General features: G+C 43.6%; 2 protein-coding genes across 2 annotated transcripts; one reads left to right on the top strand and one right to left on the bottom strand.

Annotated features, from left to right (window-relative positions):
* Positions 1-1,338: 1,338 nt before the first annotated feature.
* On the bottom strand, positions 1,339-2,889 carry LOC112271980 (WAT1-related protein At5g07050-like). Its single transcript, XM_024462311.1, has 6 exons — positions 2,779-2,889; positions 2,623-2,685; positions 2,405-2,521; positions 1,898-2,303; positions 1,636-1,787; positions 1,339-1,548 (listed from the first exon to the last, which is right to left on the bottom strand). The coding sequence occupies exons 1-6, from the start codon at positions 2,856-2,858 to the stop codon at positions 1,401-1,403; spliced, it is 966 nt and encodes a 321-aa protein (XP_024318079.1). The 5' UTR covers positions 2,859-2,889; the 3' UTR covers positions 1,339-1,400.
* A 12,472-nt stretch (positions 2,890-15,361) lies between these two features.
* Positions 15,362-18,789, top strand: LOC100823886 (protein FAR1-RELATED SEQUENCE 5). Its single transcript, XM_003571158.3, has 2 exons — positions 15,362-15,669; positions 16,219-18,789. Exons 1-2 carry the CDS (start codon positions 15,637-15,639, stop codon positions 18,346-18,348), a joined length of 2,163 nt encoding a protein of 720 aa, XP_003571206.1. The 5' UTR covers positions 15,362-15,636; the 3' UTR covers positions 18,349-18,789.
* Positions 18,790-22,254: the final 3,465 nt, after the last annotated feature.

Genomic DNA, 22,254 nt, shown 5'->3' on the forward strand with positions numbered 1-22,254 from the left:
ATTTTTAACAGAATAAGAAGACGAACCAACTAGTAGGTAGTTAAACATAAATCTGCATAGGCGTTAAGCATTACACAAACCTGGCGAACAAGCTTTTTTATTCAAAAAGGACCTGGCGAACAAGCTAAAATAAGTATATTTTCAAAACAGAAGCATAACAAGTGTTAGTGTTGACTCAATATTAAAGATGAATAATACATATAGCTTAGCGACAAGCAATGCTACTAAACAACGAAATCACTTTCTGACAGTCACAAACTTATAACCGGAACATGGGATGCAAAAGCAATATGCACAGGTTTAACAGTGAAAATAGTACTGAGAATAGACGACCAGTGTCCAATTCGTGTACCTACTTTCTACCCAGTTGGGCAATCGCAAGGTTCAGGTGATTAGCTTGCTGGAGTTTATCTGCAATGCAAGAAGATCACATTTTTAAGCAATACTCTGAACTGACAAGAAGCACTGTAAGATAATTTTCAGCAGGGCAACCTTTAGGAAGATGAATTCCCCCCTCCTCAAAGTCAATACACAAGGTGTTTGCTGCCCATGAGCTTCCTGCCTTCCTCTGTGACCAGATTGCCAAGCTCGCAGGTGCAGAAGTCCTGGGGACCCTGGCCTATGCAAACTAGTAACTTTTTTATGTGGTTTCTAGGTACATTAGGTCCTCCAGCTGTTCAAGGCACCTCTTCCTTTATACGTGGTAAGCCAATATTTGATGCATTTGTTTGAAGTTATGTTTCTCTATTTAAATTGACAACTTAAGAGACTATAAACTGACAGTTATACGGTCTGCAAACTAAAGCTTTTCCATGTACATCAGTTGCGGCTTGCGGTCGCCCCAGCTGTTCAAGATACTTCTGTCTGTATATCTAGTAAACTCATGATACATATGCTCTTTGGTTAAGTTTCTCCATTTAAACTAGTAACTGGCACTACACTATGGAGCACAAGTCACGGCAAGTAAGCTGACGGCAATTGGAACTGAATGTAAACTTGCAATCATAGGAACTGGTAACTTCTTATGTGGTTCCCATGCACATCAGCTGTTGTTGCCTCAGTCGTTCAACTACCTATGCCTGGGTTTGTTAGTATAGGAGTGAATTCCAATTTTGACCCCTAAGTTTCAGGGTTTTTTACAGTTTTGATCCCATTTAGCGAGATTTACGATTTTGACCCCATTTAGCAAACGTTTTGCCACAAATGACCCCATTTAGAAACATATATATGCCCCAATAAATGGTATAGTCACTCTCAGAAATACATTAGAAATTCAGAATTGTCATGAACCATTGCATGTGGAGCGGATGGAGAGCTAGAACTCTCACTTTAAAGATACTATTTCCCTAAAAAATGATTGGAAAAATTATATCTATTTCACAGGTCACCTTCGTTTTTAGCTATTTCTCGGCTAATGGCTGCGCTTGCTCACCGTTGACCTGCACCTGGTTACACCTCGCCGGCATAGGTGCTGGGGTGGCCCGCTCCTTGGCTTGCCCCCACAGGAACGTGTAAAGCCCCAGGATGATGAGCAGCGTCCCCAGCACGCTGCATTGCGCATCAATCACAACCGTTAGTTTTGGTTGTCACCATGAGAAGACTTGATGAAAGTCTAGGACCTAGGTGGCGATTGACCTGCCGAGGTAGATGTCGGTGCCGAGTAGGACGGAGTCCATGGCGGTGGTGAGGATAAGCGAGAGAGAGTTGAACATGGTCGGATAGGTCGGGCCACGCCGTGATATCGCCCACAAGTTGAGGACGTACATGACGCCCGAGCCCAGCACTCCCTGATCGATGTTCATCCATCAAACACATAAAGTAAGTTCATCGTTATCCGAGTTTACTTATAAGTAGAGATTAATAAGGTGAACACATCAAGTAATAATTAAATAATTACCGAGAAGAGAACCGTGAAAAGCTGCAGACCCCATTCGAGCTTCCAAGCAGATTTATGAGGCGTCATGACGAGCCCGATTGCAACGGACTGCAGGCTCCCCGCCAGGCATGTCATCGTCGTGGCCAGGTACTTGGAACGGAACACCCTTGAGAGCCTAGCCTGCACACTGAAGCCCACCGCGTAGCTGAGGCAACTCCCGCACAGGAAGAGCGTGCCAATGATCATGTGGCGATGAGGACTCGCCGGTGCTGCATTGGCATGGTCATGGGATTTCAGCAGGTGGGTGGGCCAGAGATGCAGTAGCTTCCATTTAAACAAGCTCAAGAGCATGGTGCCGCCGACGCACACCACTGCGCCCATCAGCTTTATCTTGGCAGGCCAGCTGTGGAATGCCAACTTCTCGGCTCTGAAGAAATTCAGTTGCGATCAGCATGTACATGCATGTCATCAGTTGCATCGGATTGTGATGAGCGCCTTATTAGGGGAATCGATCAATTAATTAATTACCGGAACACAATGCCGACGATGAAGGTGACGATGGGCAGGAGGTTGATGATGTTGGCAGCGTAGGTGGCGGTAGTGTGACGCAAACCGTAGAACAACAGCCCGAGTGCTAAGGGAACTCTATATACGTACATGATTCAGGCATAAATTACTCTGATCCTAGCAGTACTGCAACGGCACACATCTTGTAAAAAATTGTCAATACTAAGTACTAACCGTACCCCATTGTGGCGCTTATGCAAATCCAGCCCAACGCTACGAGGTTCGTTTTTTTAAACATCTCCCTACAATCAAGTAACATAACTAGTGTAAATACAAGGAAATGACAGATGAAAAAAGATGGGCCGGAGGTACAATTAACACAAGAAATAAGGAACCTCTCGCAAATGACGGCCATGGGGGCGACGACTGCGGCACCGATGAGGCTACGGTATGTTATGAGGACGAAGGGGGGCATCCCGTCGTTGAGGGCAAGCTTGAAGAGCAGAACCATGGCAGTCTTGATGAACTGCGCCCCCAGCATGCCCAGCGGCACCCCCACCCTGTCCAGCTGATTGCCTTTGCCCCCGCGTCTCGCTCTCGCCACCGCCGCCGGATCATCCTTCACCGCCACGACCAAGTGCTTGTCCATCTCCATCTGCCGGTACGCACGTGTTTGCTGTTATCGTAGCTCGCCTGGACTCGAACTTCCGCAGCGTTTTCTCTCCTTCCTTTTATTTGGTCGTTACAACTCAACTGAAAAGCATGAAATCAGGATCGGTGACGGTGAGCAAGGGCGGAGGACCCGGTAGGCACTAATGCTTCACGTACACGCAACTTGCGGACTGTTACCGGCTGAGTAGGAAAAAAAATCCTACGTGACGTTGAAGTAAAACAAAAACGAAAAAACTAAATAAAAAGGCAGTTACGCTAATTGGCGAATCAAGAGGAGGACGGGAGCAAGGATTGATTGAAATTTCCTCAACAAAAGGATTTTTTTTTCGCAATCAACAAGAGAATTTTGTGTTTGCTAATTCCACTCTTCAGTTCAAATGAACTTCATTACTATCATGTAATAATCTCTAAATACTCATCTTGTTTCAATAATGAAATTGGGGTCTAGCTCCTTTTACTCGAAAAAACTCTTCACAGTTCAAATTAGTACTATAATTATTTTGTTCCAGTTTTGGTTTCGATGTCATCATATACAGTTTTTTATCCTTATATTGGTAAAATATTCCTTGTTAGTTTTCGGAGTTGTGAAATGTGGTTTGCAAAAAGTGACCAGACTTGGGCCAAAAGAACACCGCAGCTGGACCAAACATGGGGTTCACCTGGACATGAACATGTCAGACTTGAGCCAAACCCGGTCAGTCCGACATTGAATGTTAATGCGTGGTGGGCCAACCCGGGCGAGACACGATGCTATACGAAAAGCCTAACCTGCGTGTACTAAAAGGGAATAGACGAACCTGGGCGGGACGATGCCGAGACCGATGGCATTGATACCCAGACCCCTAAATCACAAGATTTGACTTGAGTTTTCGCTTCTTTTCCCACTTCACCTTGTTTCCCATCCCCACCCCAAACCATCTATGCGGCGACGATTCTCTCGCTGGCCATGTCCTTCTCCCCCTAGTGCCGCCGCTGACAACAACCACGGGCCAACGTCGTTCCTTTTCCCTCCACGACCCTCGCATCTCTCTCTCTCTCCGCTAGTGTTGCTGCCGCAAGCAACCGCCGTCGTCGGCAATCATCTCTCCCAGCATGTCCCTCCCTCTCAACGTGTGGGGCGCCAGCAAGTACATGAGCAGGTAGAAGGCGCCGCCGACAAAGGCCATTTGAGGTCTCAGAGTCTTCCCCGATCCCCTCGGGTCTGACCTCTCCCCGTTCCTCCGACTTGGTGACTAGGGTGCCAAATATCTATGGATGTGTCCACATCTGAAGTGCCTGATTTTTTAAGCAAAAAATTTCTTCTTAGTCGATACTATCAGAGCCACTCCATTCTCTTTTGTTATGAATCTTAAAGAACAATGTAGATCCAACAGCTGAACAATTAACTTATCCCTAACTAAAGTCATGTGACTTAGATATAGCAAAGTTGAATATCTATTTTTTAAGTTTGTAAGTATGTAGATGTTTCTGGAAACAAAAAATATATAAAATATATATAACTATATATTTACTCTTATAAAGAACTAATTTGATAATCCACCTCCATGTATTTTATCATTCCGTAAAACATTGGATTATTAGAAAGATATAGCATTAAGATTTGTACTTGCATGAGTTCAGATAGTATAACCCGCTTGCGAGCATTTCAAATATCAAAGTGGATCCCAAAAAACAAAAAAAAATTCACCCATACAATATTGAATGTAAAAACAAAATATTATAAAATAATTATTAAAAAAATACAAACTAAACACATTAGAATGCATTTTTGCAATCATAAAATAAACATTGAATGTCATATGTCTGATATATGAATTTGCCTACCTCATCGTATTTTTGTGCTCCTCCTTTATCGGTGAGTGCGACGTGATCCCGTGTCATCCCACGACCTAGCATCATGGCGCAGCGCACACGTAGCGACGATGCCAAATCGAAGCGGCACGCCACCAGCCGCAAACTTTGCCCGCAACAAAATGGCCTTATTGGCTCTCGCGGTCCGGTCGTTGAAATCTGTGGCTTGTGTGGACAAACCCGCTTAGCCCGCGATGCAAAATCCAGTTGTATGCTCACACGCAGGCAAGCTCAAGGCTGCGGCCACCTCCTCCTCCTTCCACCTCAAATCAGATTTCAGACGAATTCACTAGACCACGCCTGAAGGACTTATCTCCTTCAAATCAACTTTCAGTTTGGAGTCTTGCAACTCAAGAAGCCATTGTGCGGATCCAGGAAAGAAGAGAAAACGAAGAACCAGGAAGAGAAGAAGAGGAAGAAACAGGAGGAGAAAGTTGGAAGAGGAGAGGAGAAGTTTTTTGCAAAGAAATAAAAACGATCCAACGAGGTGATTCTTTATATCATGGCACCAATAATCTGAATTTTTGGTGTGATTTTTCACTTAATTTAGTGTTTACAAGTTTGGAATTTTGCATTTTCTAATTCTGTAGGAACTAGGAAATTTGGTGCATTTTAGTAGTGTTTAAGTGTTCAGTTGAAGTTTCACTTTTGTGTAGGAAATTATCACATCTAGCTAGAGGGCTGCCTTTTATTGTAAAAAGAAAGTGACACCTGTTGTTTCTTCTCTTTACCATTATATTGAATCCAACATTGGACGATTGAAGGTTATATATTGATGGCTTTATAAAGTTGATCTGCATATCTTATAACCTTCAATGGTCCAAGTTGCCAGCTCCTTGTATTCAGACTCCTTGTTAGTTCGTAGAAACCTACTTTGTCGTTGTATTCAGACTTCTTGCCCTATAAGTTGGGCTGACCACTTACTCTGTGTCTTGTCTGTTACTCCATGAGAAAAAAGTTTAACTCCTTATATGCTCAGAGTACAACGTTTAGGGGCCTTGTTTTACTCCTAAACATTGTATAGGGGCTGCCCCTTAAATTTTTTAACCCCTATTTCACCTAAAGCTTAGAGGCCTATACAACGTTGTAAAACAAGGCCCCTGTACCACTTACTCTGTGTCTTGTCTGTTACTCCACTCCATGAAAGCTGTTGTTTTGGAGTCACAAGTTGGCTGGTCTCCTCTTTCTTTATATCCTCAGAATTCAAACCTGATGTTAAATCATGAAGCGTTGAGTTTTTGGTTTGGGAGCGTCGGAGTTATTATTTGAGTTACGACTAAATTGTCTGTAATTCTCTAAGCATCCAATTGCAAGTAACTATACAGGCTGAAACCTGATATACCATTCTTTAAAGTTATGAGCATTTCATAGTTTCAGTAGTTTTCTATGTACATGTAGCAAGCTAGCATTGATAATCAAGTGGGCAAGTTTATGATTCATTCTCTAAATCTAGTTGAATTGGTATCAACAAGATCGGTATCACCACTACAGAATTGGTCACCGGTGGCAGGCCAAATTCAGTACCAGTGGCGGTGGACTAGCCCGCCACTAAGCCTGCGCCACTGGTGCTATGAATCACCAGTGGCGGTGCACAGCACAGCCGCTATCGTTTCTGGTGGCAGTCTGATGCCACCGCCACTGGTGCTACCCGTTTCTGGTGGCTGGCCAATGCCACCGCCACTGATACCAATTTGACGATGCAATACCGAATCAAAACCGGATTCTATTAATCGAGAAACCAGAACAAAACATTCAATTAATCGACAATACACAGATGCATCCATTTGACACTTAGAGAGATCTATACATCCATCCATCAAAACTTTAATCTAGAAATCAGATCATTACAGAGGATACAAAGAATTACAACACAATTACAAAGAAACCAAAAAGGCATCCATCGAAACCAACACAATTACATAGATGCAACAATCCATCCATCCATCCATCCATCTAAGGAAGATTGGGCAGCCCTCCTCGTCTGCAAGAAAAGGAGAGAAAGAGGGGGAGGGTGAGAACGGAGAGAGAACTGAGAGAGGGGAGAGACTTACCAGTGACGGAGGGGCCGTGGCGGTGGTGGCATGGAGGGGCCGGATCCGCCGTCGTAGGGGCTGAGGCGGCCGGATCCGGGGCCGGGGGACAGGAGGGGCTCGGGGAGAAGAAGCCGGGACCGCGTGCGCAATATCCGATGGAGATGGGGCTGAGGGTGACAGGATCTGGTGGAGACGGAGCTGAGGGCACCTGGATCCAGCAGAGGACGACGTCGACGGTGCCAGGCTGGGAGGAGGAGGCCGGGACCGCCTGCACCACCATGGTGGCGGGAGGAGGTGAGGAGGCGGTGGCCTGCTTCGGCTTGGTGGGGGGGGAGGCAAGGAGGCGGTGGGGCTCCGGCTTGGTGGCGCAGGGAGAGACTAGAAAGTTGGAAGGAGAGGAGAGGAGGAGAACGGGAGAGAGTCATGGAGAGGAAATCGAGAAGGATAGGGAGAGAATAGAATCGTGGAGAAAGAAATTGGTGTGGGCCAGTCGATCCGATGCATGCGCGCTCCACCAATCGGGTTCTTTCGGTGTGGGCCAGTCGATCCCGTGCATGTGTGCTCCACCAATCGAGGGGAAGCATCCGGATCGTGTGCTTGTTTGGCATAGGAAAAACATCCACCCGCATGTCTCCAGTGGCGGGTTCTATAGCAAAACATCCATTAGAAGTGTTTAAAATTTGTGTAGTTTTTATTTTTTATACAATATACTTGTATTTTGGATTGTACCCAGACTGGTTTATAAGTCTGTAAATAAGGTCAATCTTGTGTGAAAATTGGGTGCCATTTTGATGCATATTACTTGTACTTGCTTCAAAAAATACTCTGTTTTTTGCATTTATAAAATGGAAATAATATTTTATGACTAAAAAGTTGTAAACCTCTTTAGCAATATTGTTTAGCATGGCAAGAGGCACCTCTATGCAAAAAATGGATGCAAAATCATGAATTATAGCATAGAAATGGTTGTGACTTTGGTCATTTGGTTTGAAAGCCATAAACATTCATACCTGATAGTCCATTTTGTGAAAGATTTTTTGAAAATTTGTCAAAATTCAAGTTTCTCATTTTTCATGGCAACTAGTAAAAAGGACTCCCTGCCAAGAATGGACTTTTTTGACATTTTCTTCATATTTTTTGAATTTTTGCAAGATGAGGTGAAAATTGTCGGCACATCTTTCCATAGCAAGGTGTTGAATATTTTAACACCCTTTGTGAATCTTACCTAATCATTACTTGGATACCTTAAGTTGATTTTTTGAATTTTTTAGGAACAAACTATCGCACACTTCGGTTCAAATTTGAATTACTTTTGGGAAATGGGTAGAAATTCATTTAAATGGGGAAAAATATTAACAAAGTTAGAAAATTCAAAACTTTTTACACAACCAATTAAATATGTTCTAGTTTGTGAGAAAATTGTATAGGTGCCATTGCGAACCATAAAAATTCTACTTGTTTCACAAATTACTTCATTTTTTGCATTCAAAAAATGGAAAATCATTTTCTCTAAGAAACATGATGTGATATTATTGTTCCAAAATGTTAAGGCATAGAGATCAAGACTTCAGCAAAAAGAATCACATCGTTCCAATTTTTTATGAATTAGTTATGATTTTTGCAAGTTTCAGCGGTCTCCGAGAGGGTCAGCAGTGGCCGGTCTTTGGCTAACAAACCAGTCACTGGTGACCCCAGCAATGGCGGGCTGAAATAGTCAACCACTGTTGGGAGTCACCAATGGTTGTTTCCAGGAACGGCCACTGTTGGGGGTTCACTAGTGCCCATGGACGCGCACCGCGCTGTGGCTGCCCACCGCCACTGGTGGAGCACGAGTGGCCGTGATTTTTTTGCCCCGCTCGAATAGCCACTGAAGATCGTGCGCCAGTGCTACATTCTGGCGTAGTGTATATTTGATATTTGATTTATCATATCTAAATGTTTTGCGCACCTTATATATTTGATACTCCCTCAGATCCACAATAAATGTCTCAGATTTACTACAACTTGATACTAAGTTAGTACAAAATCTAATACACTTATTATGGATCGGAGTGAGGATTTGATTTATCATATTTTAAATGTTTTGCGTACCTGTGAAGGGTGGACACGAGCCTGGCGAGCCGTTTGGTCGGCTCGGTCAACTCGCGAGCTGGCAGTGGCCGGGCAACAGCAGTGTCAGTGACCGGGCAACAGCAGTGGCAGTGGCAGGGCAGCAGCAGAAGGCAGCGGCAGGCCGGCAGAACCGCAAGCAGAAGCATGAGGCAGCGGCAGCACGGCAGCACAACAAACCGAGAAGCGGGTTCTTCTCCATGGCGGCGGCCGGCGGCTCAGCCGAGTGGGCCGTAACGGGGAGGTCCAGTGGCGGCGGGTGGCGGCAAGCTACGGACGGCGGCAGCGGCAGGGAATAGCTCGGTCAGGTCTCGGGGGTGGCCGGGTGGGGGAAGTGGGATCGAGCGACTCGGGTCCTCCGTGCCCGTGCACTCAAGTGAGCTGGACCGGGAGCCTCGGGAGCGCCAGTGGGCCAAAAAAGTGCCCAAAAATCAAACGGGCCGTTTTCGTGGGCTCGGGCCGGGCAAAAAAATGTGGGCTAGGGCTCGGTCCGAGCCGCTGAGCCCAGCTCGAACGTCCACCCTCTTTGGCATAAGAATTCAAAACTCTTGGATACAGACATGCTTCAGAAAACTCAGCAGCTCATGTGTTTCTGTTAGTTAAACTTGATCCGTTTGGTTGTTTCGGCCTTTCATGTTTATGATTACAGTCAATTCATTACTCCCTTCATTTGGGTTTATAACGCTTACGCAGAATTTTATGCCAAACTTTAACCATAAATTACATTGGTAATATGAGATTATTGTGGCATAAAAGATGTATTGTTGGATTCGTATTGAAAACCTTGCATGTATAACTTTTATATACAAATACTAAATATTATTTGAATAATTGTGGATCAAAGTGTGGCACGAACTTCAATAGAAGCCTTATAAACCCAAACGGAGGAAGTATATACTAAAAGTGCATGACGGATTAAAAAAGAAGGTATGCTAGAAAATTCGACAACAAAGTAAATATCTAACGTTTGATTTGAAATATTTTACTCCCTTCATTCTAAAATATGGGGTGACTTTCTCTAGTTTATGGCAAAAAATATCAACATGTAGTGTGAAATCAAGATATTATGAAATACATTTCATAACGTATCTAATGATCTTGATTTGAAATCGTGGATGTTGATGTTTTTGCTACAAGATTGGTCAAACTTATCCAACATTTAGAACAAACAAATAAACTACTAGAAATTTCATGGAAAAAAAGAAAACCGCATATCAATAGGATGCAACAAATACATGACACGACGACTGAAAATTAAGTGCTTAGCTCTGATTTCGTGACCGGTCGGTGGTGGAAGGTGGACGCGCTGGAGCCCCCTCCTTGCCCATCCCCATGGATTAGGAGGTGGCAAAGATGGGCTGTCAGTTGCGGTGGAAAGAATAAAATGCAGCCGAGGTCCCTATTCTTTCGCGAAGGTGTCAAATAGGTTCTAATCTTTCAAAACGCACATTTGGGTCATGATTGAAAGATTAGGAACCTACTTGACACCTTCACGAAAGAATATGGACCTCGGGTGCATTTTACTCCGGTGGAAATGGGCGACGAACGACGCTGGGCATGCATGAGTGACGCAGTGGCGGTGCCAGCTTAAGAGCTGTGTGGTCAATTGACTACACAACTTTTTTGGCAAATCCTTTGTATACAAGCATAAATCATAAAGAAAAAAATTATGTAATCAGTAAAAACACATGTATTTGACATCACAGATTTGAAAATACATTACACGTTCCATACCTTGGCATCGCCACTGCAGTGACGTAGAGGTCACTGGCATGTGGGCCCAACTGAGAGGGGCTCACATATCAATGACCCGTACGTCATGTGACGTCCCTGCTCCGGCAGAGGTGAGCACACGTGAGGCACCGCGTGCGCCTTTTGCCGAAACGTTGAAGACACAAAGTTCTTTTTTATTTGACGAGACGGGGAGACACGAAGTTGATTCGGAAACATGCAGCTTGGGTCGGAAGCAAACCAGTGCGCGCCACAAAGAACAGCGAAGGCAACAGAGCACACAGGCCGACCTGTTGCACGGTGGTTAGTCTCGGATTTGTCAAGACCCGAAGTTAACTCGGACAGAGAGCTTCGATCGGAAGCAAAACAGTGCACGCGCGAGCCCTAGCTAGGCTTCTACGGAGTACTATAAATTAGTTCGCATCAAGAACCAGGGCAGTGCATAACATTTTCATCACCGCAAAACAAGCCCGTCTACCCCGATCACGACCAACACCACCACACAGCACGCCGGCGAATCGGCGATCGAGTCCCAGCTAGCTTAGCGCGCGTAACAAGGGCCAAGAACGTCCTCGCCCATCATATCGTCCATGGCGGCGACCGGCCGGCATCCTGGGGCTCTCGCCCGGCTTCAAGTTCGAACCAGAGGACGAGGAGATCGTCGAGTTGTTCCTCCTCCCACGGCTGCACGGCGATCCGCTCCCGTTGGAAGGCATCTTCCTCGACGCCGACCCTCGGAGCGCACCCCCTTGGGACCTCTTCGCGCGCAACACCAGTGGCTTCTTCTTCGCCCCCGGCGACGAAGCCAACCAACGCAAGAAGCCCCGCACCTGCGTCGGCGGCGGGACTTGGGTCGGGCAGAAGCTTGAGAAGAAAGAGGAGCTGCGCCTGCGTCTCAGCGGCGGCGAGGACGAGACCGTAGTCTGCTGGCAGAAGTACAGGTATAACTTCCACAGAGGCAGCGGCAGGACCGGCAGCACGGGGTGGGTGATGCTCGAGTACACCATCGCCGAGCCGTCGGACTACAATTCTTTCAAGGTCTGCCGCATCACCTTCACGGGCCACGGCCAGAAGCGCAAGCGGGTTCCCGATTCTGACGATCAACTCGCAACCTCGGCGCCTTCTTCGATCGCGACGGGCTATCAAGATCACTCCGCCGGTGCAGCACGTGCTTGTGATCAAGAACCTTTCTTGACGCAGCAAGAAACAGATTCTTGGACCGATCAGCAAGAACCGGCCTTCCCAATGCAGCAGCAGCTTGTTGATCAAGAACAACAAGCCATGGGGCACGCCTCGACGACACTGCCTTTCGGCCAAGAATCCGGCATGCTGGTACATATGGACCAAGAATCCGGCATCCTGGAGCAATTCGTCTCGGAGCAATTCACGATGCCGCTGCAGATGGACCAAGAAACAAGCTTCCCGGTGAACTTTGCTGGGTACGGCACAGCACCTCTGCCTGTGTACCAAGAATCCAGCATGTGGGGGCAATTCGTAGAGTACGGCCCGACGCCACTGACTCCGGACCAACAGTTCATCAGCATGCCGGAGCAGTCAATTGATTTTGAAGATCCGGCGACGCAGGTCATCCTGGAGTGGTTTGCTGATTAATTCCGCTACCGCTCTGGATTTTGGAGAATACTGCTGGGCAGATGCAGGACAAGATTGTGGGGAAACTGGGCCAGTTGTCTGACGATCTTCGTCACCATAACTTGCATCAGCACCAAGTTTTGTAGCCCCTTAGAGTTAGAGCAGAAATTATATCATGTATACGCCCAAGTATTCGTTGTAAAACTTCTGTGATTAAAGCAGCAGCATGCATCTTTGTCTGTAATGAATGAAGCGTTCTCCATTTATATTTGGGTTTAATTATTTGCCTCTTGTAGCAATTTTCTTTTGTACGTAATTCTTGCGTTGTCAGATTGTCAGTTCTCCAGCAAAATGTATTACTGATAATTTATAGGATGTGGCTTCTAATGAAACGCTAGCTGTAACCTGGAACCCTGATTTCTTCATTCGTTTGAGAATAAGAAAGCTCAGAGCAGAGTGAACAGCAGTTTTTAATTCCCTTTAACTTGGCTGTACGTACATCATCAAAAAATGGTACTACTTGGTTTATAAGATCTCTATTGGTTTTTATGTCAAACTTTGATCAACAATTATACAAATAACATTTAAAATATGTATATAAAAGGTATATCATTAGAAAGAATTTTTCAATAAATCTAACGATATTTCTTTTGTGTCAAGATAACCTCGTATTTTAATGTATTTTTTGTCAAAATTTGACATAAAATTTCATGCAGGCCTTACAAACCCGGATGAAGGGAGTATATAGGCAATAACAGATGTACACAGTTTTTGCTCCACTAGCCCAATATGTCTTTTTCAAGCTATATACTGCTAGAATGCACTATATATGTGAATCTTCAATAAGGAGTCGGTACTTATATACTTCCTCCGATTCTAAATTCTTGCCATGATTCGAACTAAACCACGACAAAAAATTTAAAATCGGAATGAGTACTATTTTTAAAGGTCAGAGCAGACTGAACCAGCAGTTTTTAATTCACTCTAATTAACTTGCAGTACATCATAAAAAAATGGTATATAAGCATCAGTAACAGTTGTATACCCTTTTTGTTTGGTCCACTAGTCCAATATGTCTTTTTCAAGCTATAAATTGTTTGAATGCACTACGTGAATCTTGGTACATTCAGAGCGTCTTCAGCGGTAGCCCCTAAATCTTGTACATGGGCTTCTCTCTAAATTTTTCCAGACCCTATTTCAAATCAATCTTCAAGAGCCCCTAACTATCATCCTCTATTTAGTTTTGACTTTACAATGACTAGTGGGAACCATACGTCAATGGGTCAATTTTTTTTTCTAATCTCATCATCTTCTTATCGAAGAGGCTTGGGCTGTTGGAGGAGTCTTGTGCTACGAGCCGGCCACGATCGCCATCAGATGCGGGGGAGGCAAGGCACCTACGAGTGCACGAAAGGAGGCGGGCACCAGCACGGCTGGGCACTCGGGAGGAGGCGGCCACGAGCGCCACCGGGTATATATGCTAGAGGACGAGGCTATGCGGCGGCAGATCGGCAGGTGCGGCAGTCGACCGGCGGCGGCGGACCAGGGTGCAGATCGGCGGGTGCGGGCGGTCGACCGGCGGCGACCGAGGGAGCAGGCAGAGGACCACGGCGGCAGCCAAAGAGGCAGGAGGCAGACCGGCGGCGGCAGCCGTGTGCGTAGCGTCGGCGTGGGACAGAGACTGGGATAGAGGAGGAGAGAAGAAGGGTAGGGACTCCCTTGGGGTCCCTGGGAATGATGGCTTGGGAGGGTGATCTAGGGGTCTCTCTACTTTATGAACTCAAGGAGGAGCTATGCTGAAGAGCTTCTATTTTTTTTGTCCCATTTACCGGAAAAGTGAATAGCGATCCTGTTTAGAGCCCCTACAGATGCTCTAAAAGCATATGGGTATGACGCGGAAGCACAATGAGTTTTAAATTTTAATCCATACCGTCTGAAATGAGATGATGAGTGTCAAAATGGGATCGACGAGCTCCGTGCAAGATCGACAAGGGAGCTGATCGACCGCCGGGCGTGGTCCTACATAGGATCTGCCTCTCCGATGGCCGGCAGCACCCCGCTGATAGTACGTGCTCCTGGCCTGACAACCTCCCTCCTCCAAGCATATTCTCAACGCCGGCAGCCCCTCGACTTCCATCACATAGAGCTCGTCTGTTCAAGATAAGGAAGAGACAAATATGTGTGTGTTGGTTTGATTGATATCGCCCTTATGATGCTTGTGATGTGATGCTCTGCCTGCAATTTGCATTTTTGATATTGTTTTTTGAGATGTAATCTATCTCAGAACAACGCCAAATGAAGCCACTAAGAGTTGCAACTCAAATCCGCTCACAGTAGATGATTCTTTTGTCCTTTGATTCTTCAGTTTACGTTTTGATGTGTATAACAAATTAACAATATAATATTATGATCTCTCGTGACTTCAATTCATCATTTTTACCATCCAAACAAGATTTAGCATTCAACCTCAATATCAAGTCTTGGTTCCAAGTATCTAAACATCCAAACTAAAACATTGACATTTAATCTCAACATCAATATCATGTGATATTGGCATTGGAACCAATGCAATGCCAAGCCTTTGAATATCTACATCTAAACGAAGCCTAAGATTTTTCAAATCTCGCTTGTTCTGAAACGTAATCATTCCTATTGCTTGCTTCATATACTCTCTCCGTTCCTAAATATTATTCCCTCTGTTCCTAAATTTGAAAATCCGTGTTAAGTAAACTACTACTTCCTCTGTACTATAACCACGACAAGTATTTAGAAACAGAGGGAATAGTAGTTTACTTAACACGAATTTTCAAGTCGGAAAAATAGCAGTGCCTAAATTGTAGTAGTAGTTGCTAAAAAAGTATTCTTCTATTCAAAAGAAGAAAAAAAAATTAGAGCTTATGAAAGAGGAATTGGTCCTCTTGGTCTGACCCATCAAACAACTGCGGCCCATGAAGCTCGCGGTGGGCCGATGGCAGCCTTAAGCACGTATAGCCGCACCACGGAGGCACGCAGCCACGAAGGACACACTGCACACGCCTGACGCCGGCAGGCAACGCCCCCTATCCTTCTCAACGGCGGCAGCCGCAGTCGTCGTCGTCTTCCCTCCCCCAGCCTCTTATCCAAGCCTCCTCCTCTCCCGTCTCCCTTGCCCTAGAAGTCGCAGAGATTATAGATCCAACTCCTTTCCTCTCCCATGTTCATGGGAATTTGGATCTAGTCCCCCTCGTCCTCTTCTCCCCACAGCACGGTCCGGCGGCGGATATCACGATGGAGGAATACATAAACCCTGCCGCTTATGAGGTATACCAAAACCAAAATAAATTATTACAGTATTACACAATTTTGTATTCGTGTGTGGGGGCAGGTTGTGTGCTAATTGTTCTGTTTCTCAATTTCCCATCACGGCTTGTTCTTCCAACAAACTACATAGTACAAGTAAGACTGCTGATAAATGCATCTCATATTTTCTTATGAAAATGACAGAAGAGGTCACAGACAGAATTGCTACAGATTGTAATGACATAAAAGGGAGTAATAGAATTCTACAAGCCAGGGAAAGAAATCGCTGGCTGATAACTCCGCAAACATTGTTTTACTGTTGCATCCATCAGCAAATAATATGAAACTAGGCGGGTATAGTTATCACAAACACATGGAGAATCTATTCCCTAGAACTGGCTACATATCAATCAAATCTTGGTCAATGTCGTGAGCCATTGGATCCTGATCCGATGCAGAAAAAAAAAAGAAAGGAAAACAATTTTGGACCCCCAAATAAGATGATTTGAGTATTAGCAGTTCCAATATTTATTCCCGAGGAGTTAGTATAATTTATTTACTTGCATGCAGGAACAATCAGTAAATGGCACAGACTGGAGTTCAGGAGTACTGCCAGACAAATTGGAGAATGGTGCAAACTCAGTGGACTGTTCACTGCAGCTTGCTGAAGAACAAAACCAATTACCTGATATACTTGGAATCAACGAGATGCTAATTGATGACACTGGCAGTGGAAGCGATTCAGACAGCAGCTCAGGGAATGAGGCAGATAAAGAACCAGGAAAGTACTTCTATCCTAGTTTCGAGGAATTGGAAAATCAAAGACCACCAGAAGTTGGAATGAAATTCCCAACCCTTGAAGATGCGAACAGATACTATAGTACACATGCTCTCCTTACTGGTTTTGTGGCAATTAGGGGGCAAAATTACGTAAGAAAGAAGTTTCATCTCGAATGCAACCGGAGCCGCAAATTAACACCATCTCAGGACCTGAAGAGGAGGAGGGAAATAGATTCTATAAATAGGACACAGTGCCAGGCAAAGGTGGTAGTGAAGCCTGTTAAGGGGCAATGGGAGTTCACAGCAATTCAGAGTGAGCACAACCATCTGTTATGTCCAAGCCCGTCGCTAACAAGATTCTTCTTGAACTGCAAACACATGTCAACTGAAGAGAAGTCATTTTTAAGAGTTCTGCAACAAAGTAGTATACATCCCAAGAAAGCTATGAAGATTTTCAAGAGAATGGGAAGCAGTTTGGGGAACTTGCCATTCAAGAAAAAAGGTGCGAGTAATTCAGAGTCTGCAGAACAACAGAGAAAACCGAACTCAGATGTTGAAAAAACATTGAAGCACTTGAAGGAACTGGAGCTGCAAAACCCATGTGTTTCATGCACCATGCAAACAGATGAAGATGGCATAGTTAGGAGTATTTTCTGGACTGATGCCAGGTCAAGAATGGATTATGAGATATTTGGAGATTTCATATCGCTTGACACAACTTATAGCACAAATAGGCATAATATGCCTTTTGCTCCTATTATTGGAATAAATAGTCATGGGAGATCTCTTGTGTTAGGATGTGCATTGCTACAAGATCAGAGAGCAGAAACCTTTGCATGGATGTTCAGAACATTTTTGCAAGCAATGGGAGGAAAATTGCCTAGATCAATTATAACAAACCAGGATGAAGCTATAGGAAAAGCAATTGCAGAGGTCATGCCACAAGTAAGGCACAGGTTTTGTAAGTTCTACGTAATGATGAAAGCTCGGGAGAAACTACGAGCCTTCATGGCAGAAAGAGGTAACATAAATGTGGAGTTGCATAGTTTAGTTGACAACTCACTGACAGAAACAGAATTTGAGGAAGGATGGGAAGCACTGATTGAGATATACGGTGCAAGTGAAAACGAGCACCTACAAATCTTGTGGCAAACCAGGAAAAACTGGGTGCCTGCTTATTTCAGAGAAGATTTTTATCCATTTGTCGGAGCAACTAAACGTGGCGAGGGGACAAACTTATTATTCAAGGACTTTGTTCTTCCTAAGGACAGAATAGAGAAGTTTCTTGAAAAATATGAGGAGATGCAAGAGATGATAATGAAAATAGATGACGAAGATAGACTGCAATCAAAAACTGAACTTTCATGTTTCTCATTGCAGCCAATAGAAAAGCATGCAGCACGTATTTACACAAGGCCAATATTTCAGAAAGTACAGAAAGAACTACTCCATTCTACAGCATTCAACGTGCAGGAGATACAAAGAGGAACACTGTACCGACTGGACAAGGTCTTTGACTACGAGAACCCAGAGTTCGATAGAATTTCTTTTGAAGTGTTAGTTACACCTGATACCAATACAATAAAATGTGAATGCACAAAGTTTGCTAGGGATGGAATACTGTGCTGCCATATATTCAGACTTTTCACGCAGTTTGGGATCAATGAAATACCAGAGCAATACATAGTGCCCAGATGGACTGGCAAATTCAAAGAAGACCAGGTGGTATTATACAAGGAAAAATGCTTGGACACGCATGACATAAACCAATCAGAAAATACATTGAGATATGCAATGTTAATGACTAAAGTGTCTGACATAAGCAAAGAAATATGTTGTGATCTCTCCAAGTGCGATAAATTCATGCTGGAATTAGACAAGATTCGAGAAAAACTGCCAACAGTGAGGAGAAATTCCTGAAAAGAATGACAGTTAGACTGTATGTGTTGTACATGGGCCCTGGGAACAGGAGCTTTGACAGCAGCAGCGCACATGATGTGTGAACAAAAGTCCGTTGTTGTTCATGGATTTTAGCAACCAGGAGGAGCCCGTGTGGAGTTAGGAGAGTCAGTTAAATTATTGTCTTGTGTAGGTCCAGTAGGAGGCTCATGTCGGCGATCCAGAACTGTAAGGTTTCAGGAAATCAGGAGAACTAGGTGGACTTATTTGTTTCTTTCTAGAATATAGGTGGACTTATTTGTTATCTGTTGAGGAGGTGTTGGCATGAGTCTACTTGTACCTGCAGTTTCATGTGACACTTCACTCAGAAAAGTTTCATGTGACACTTCATCTCAGAGAAGTTTCATGTGATATGCACAGCTTGTGCTAAATACTTGTTGTGTCTACCAGTTTCTTTCGACATGTTTTCCTTCTATCTGGAAGCACATTTATATGCATGCAGATTGTGCTTCGTCTTTCATAGAATACTTTCATACCTGTAGATTAATCACTGTCTTTTAAGTTTGTTAGGCCGATTTCAAAAACCACAATAACCAAGTAGTGCCTAGTTAAACGCTAGACCAAGTATTAATGGAATATGCGTAGCCGCCTACCCTTCATGTATTAGTTGGTTTGACATTGAAAACTAAAATTACACATAAAGTAGTGTAGATGTAATCGATGTTGCCTATTTCCAAAGCAAATGGGCTTACAATTTAATTTTTTTGGATTTTTAGTTGTGCCTGACAAGTTAGAAAAAAAAGAGAATGAAGTCTCTTGACATGTTATTTTTCTCATATTTTAATCTCATAATGGATGTAATTTTGGCTTCAAATCGATAATATTTCAAAATTATCATACTATTTTGAGTTAAATGTACTTGTATGGAGTGATGGAGCTATTGCTAACTACTTCGTATCAGCTATGGCAAACAGTGTAACGCTCCGTCCACAAATAAGTGTACTTTTGAAATTGTCCTGAGTTAAAGATATTAAAGTTTGACCGACTTCTATACCTATCTAAAAAATACGGACCGTTACCTTCACCGTCGTCTGTCAAACTTTCCATAAAATTTGTGGTCCCCCAAGATTGCATGTATATTAGGACTACTAAGCCGGCTGGCCCATTACCTGCACCAAAATCTATCTATATATATCCCATAAAATTTATGAGCCCCTAGAATAGCATGTATGTTAGGCCTACTAAGCCAGCTGGCTTATTCCCTGCACCGAATATATCTATATTTATGTCTATACTAATGTAAAAAATACGGACTGTTTCACCTTTTTTTCTCTTTTTTTTCGTCAAGCCCCCGAGACCCACCACGTCCGCCCACACGCAAACCACTCATTCGTCCGTTCCAGACTGCCGAGCTCCCCTCTCCTGGAGCAGCCCAATAGGAGACCCTTCCTTATCCAACATAAATACTTCCTCTGACGCAGCGGAGAAAACACAATTAAAAGCCCCAAAGTATCTCTTCACACATTTGACCTTTCTCTCCTGCTTTGGTGATGCTCGTTATCTGTAGGTGCAATGGCAGATTGATTCTGCGATGCAGCATATGATCCAGCATGCGGTGCCTCCTTCCAGACACTCACCTTACGATACATAAGAGAGACAGCTTTCTATTTTTGCGAACAACAAGTCGAACCCAATGAACAATTCCATTCAAAGGAATGTTCTAGAGGGGGTCCTTTTCCACTATATTCGCTATATTTAACAAAATGGAATGAATTCTTCACGATTTCTAGAGTCAAAAGATTTATCGAATTTTCATATATAAAGGAGATCGAAAACGACGGACTCATTGAAAGTTTAATTCCAAAGAAAACAGGGAACATGTTCATTCTCTCATCCCTCATCCCCGGCGTGTTGATCTAGCCTAACGGGAGCCGCTACGACAACGCGCGTTAAGACGGTTCAGCCGTGATTATGGGGGATGATTGAGGAGGGGAAAAAGGTAGGGAAGGGTCGTGGGATACGGTTCAGAGCACCTGGACGGGTCACGGGCCGAGGAGGCATCGTCGATGGCTGAGATTGCGGCGGTCGGCGCGCTTGTGTGCTACTTTTGGCACGAGGAGGAAGACGGGCACGAGTGCTCGTGCGGGCATGGGCTAGACCCTCTCGGAGAGGCTGGCCCAAGAGGGAGAACGGGTGTGGCCTAAGAGAAAAAAAAGAAAAGGAGAGAAAAAAAAGAGAAGACTCAAAAATGGCTTGCCTGGACCATGGTATTCTGCTAGTTATTAAAAAACGTAGCAACACTTATGACACTAAATTAATATCATTAGACATGTTTTAAAATGTAGTTTCATAATGTGCCGGTTTGAAACCATATGGTTGCTACTTTTTTCAACAAAGTCGGTCAAATCTATTACTTTTACTTAGGACAAAATCTATAAGCACAATTATTTATGAAAGCTATAGCGCTAGTGCCGCTAGTCGCTATTATGACTAAACATTGGCCGTCGCTTAGCTTTTGGGGTTCAAAAAACAAAATCTAATAGCATGTATCATTCCCAGATAAGGAAGTGGGATGTCCATTGCTATATGGAATACCTCATTTTGTTTCAACTAGTTCTTGCCATTTCAATGGAATCGTGTAGACCATTTCCTATTATACTCCTGCTCTCAAGTAAATTTATGTTTTGGACTCATTCTAATTCTTAAATACGTGATATTTATGACATATGTTCAGTCAAAATTTTGACTGAAAAGATCTTTTAGGACATCTTTAATTCGTAAGATTTCAAAAACATAAGAATAGAGAAAAAAAACACGTTAGATTGAATGTCATGACTTAATTAATCTAATAGGAATAAAAAACAAAGGATGTGTAATACAAGTTATATAATTGCATCACATAAAAAAAAGTTTGCTCTTTTCTTTTTGAGATACAATAGTTTATTTGAAGGACTACATGCTAGTCATAATTGTCATAGATATAAAGAAGAAATTTCATGTCGTTGGACCTAATGGAGATTTTCTTTCGAACTGTACGCAAACTCTAGCCCATGGAAAAAAATATCCTTGGAAACAGAATCCTCCAAGAATCTTTCGTAATTGTGAGCTGTAAAAAAATGTTCAACCAAATCAACACAATCCACAGGAGGTCCAACTCACCTCTGCTAAGTTAACTGGACCTGCATTGGAACTTGGAAACGACGTTGTGTGAAGTAGAAGAATAAATGCTTGAGGTGCCGTGGTTAAAAATGAGGAAATTGACAAATAGAAAAAATGAAAAACTATTTTTTTTGTAAAATAAACAAAATTTTCTTTTACATTACATGAATTAGCAGAGTGTCCGTGCGTTGCGCCGGAATATTTTTTCTCGTACGGGAGATCCGTTTCGTGTGAGGACTGAGAAGGACGGGAGCTTGCACTCGTGTCGTGCGGGAGATCGAGAGGAGTGGGCTTTGCGCTGAGGATGGACGAAGACGGCCGGTTTCAGGAGCTAGGGTATTAGGTGGCATATTGAACGTAATTTCGGTAAGGTGACTACCGCGACGTCAGTACCATCACCACCAACTCCAATCTATAATATTTATAAAGTTGAACCACACTATCTTCATTAAATGTTTACAAGGTTGACATGCAATCATTGTTTACATCATACACATCATGATCATGCAAATTGTCCCCATCACCATCCACATCATGTGTTGTAGACCATTACAAATCCATTTTGGTGGTCTTTTCGAATTTAATATTTTGATACGTATGATTTTTACTTTCACGTTGTATATAAATATTTTACCAAATACACATATTTCAATGATATGCATGTCAATCTTTCTAAGATCTGCAAATACACATATTTTGATGTTCATGTACATCAAAATTACTCCTATAATAATGATATCTATAAAGTTGATCACCGCTGTTTTCATT

This window comes from Brachypodium distachyon, chromosome 3 (genome assembly GCF_000005505.3).
Source record: "Brachypodium distachyon strain Bd21 chromosome 3, Brachypodium_distachyon_v3.0, whole genome shotgun sequence".
Taxonomy (NCBI): Eukaryota; Viridiplantae; Streptophyta; class Magnoliopsida; order Poales; family Poaceae; genus Brachypodium; species Brachypodium distachyon.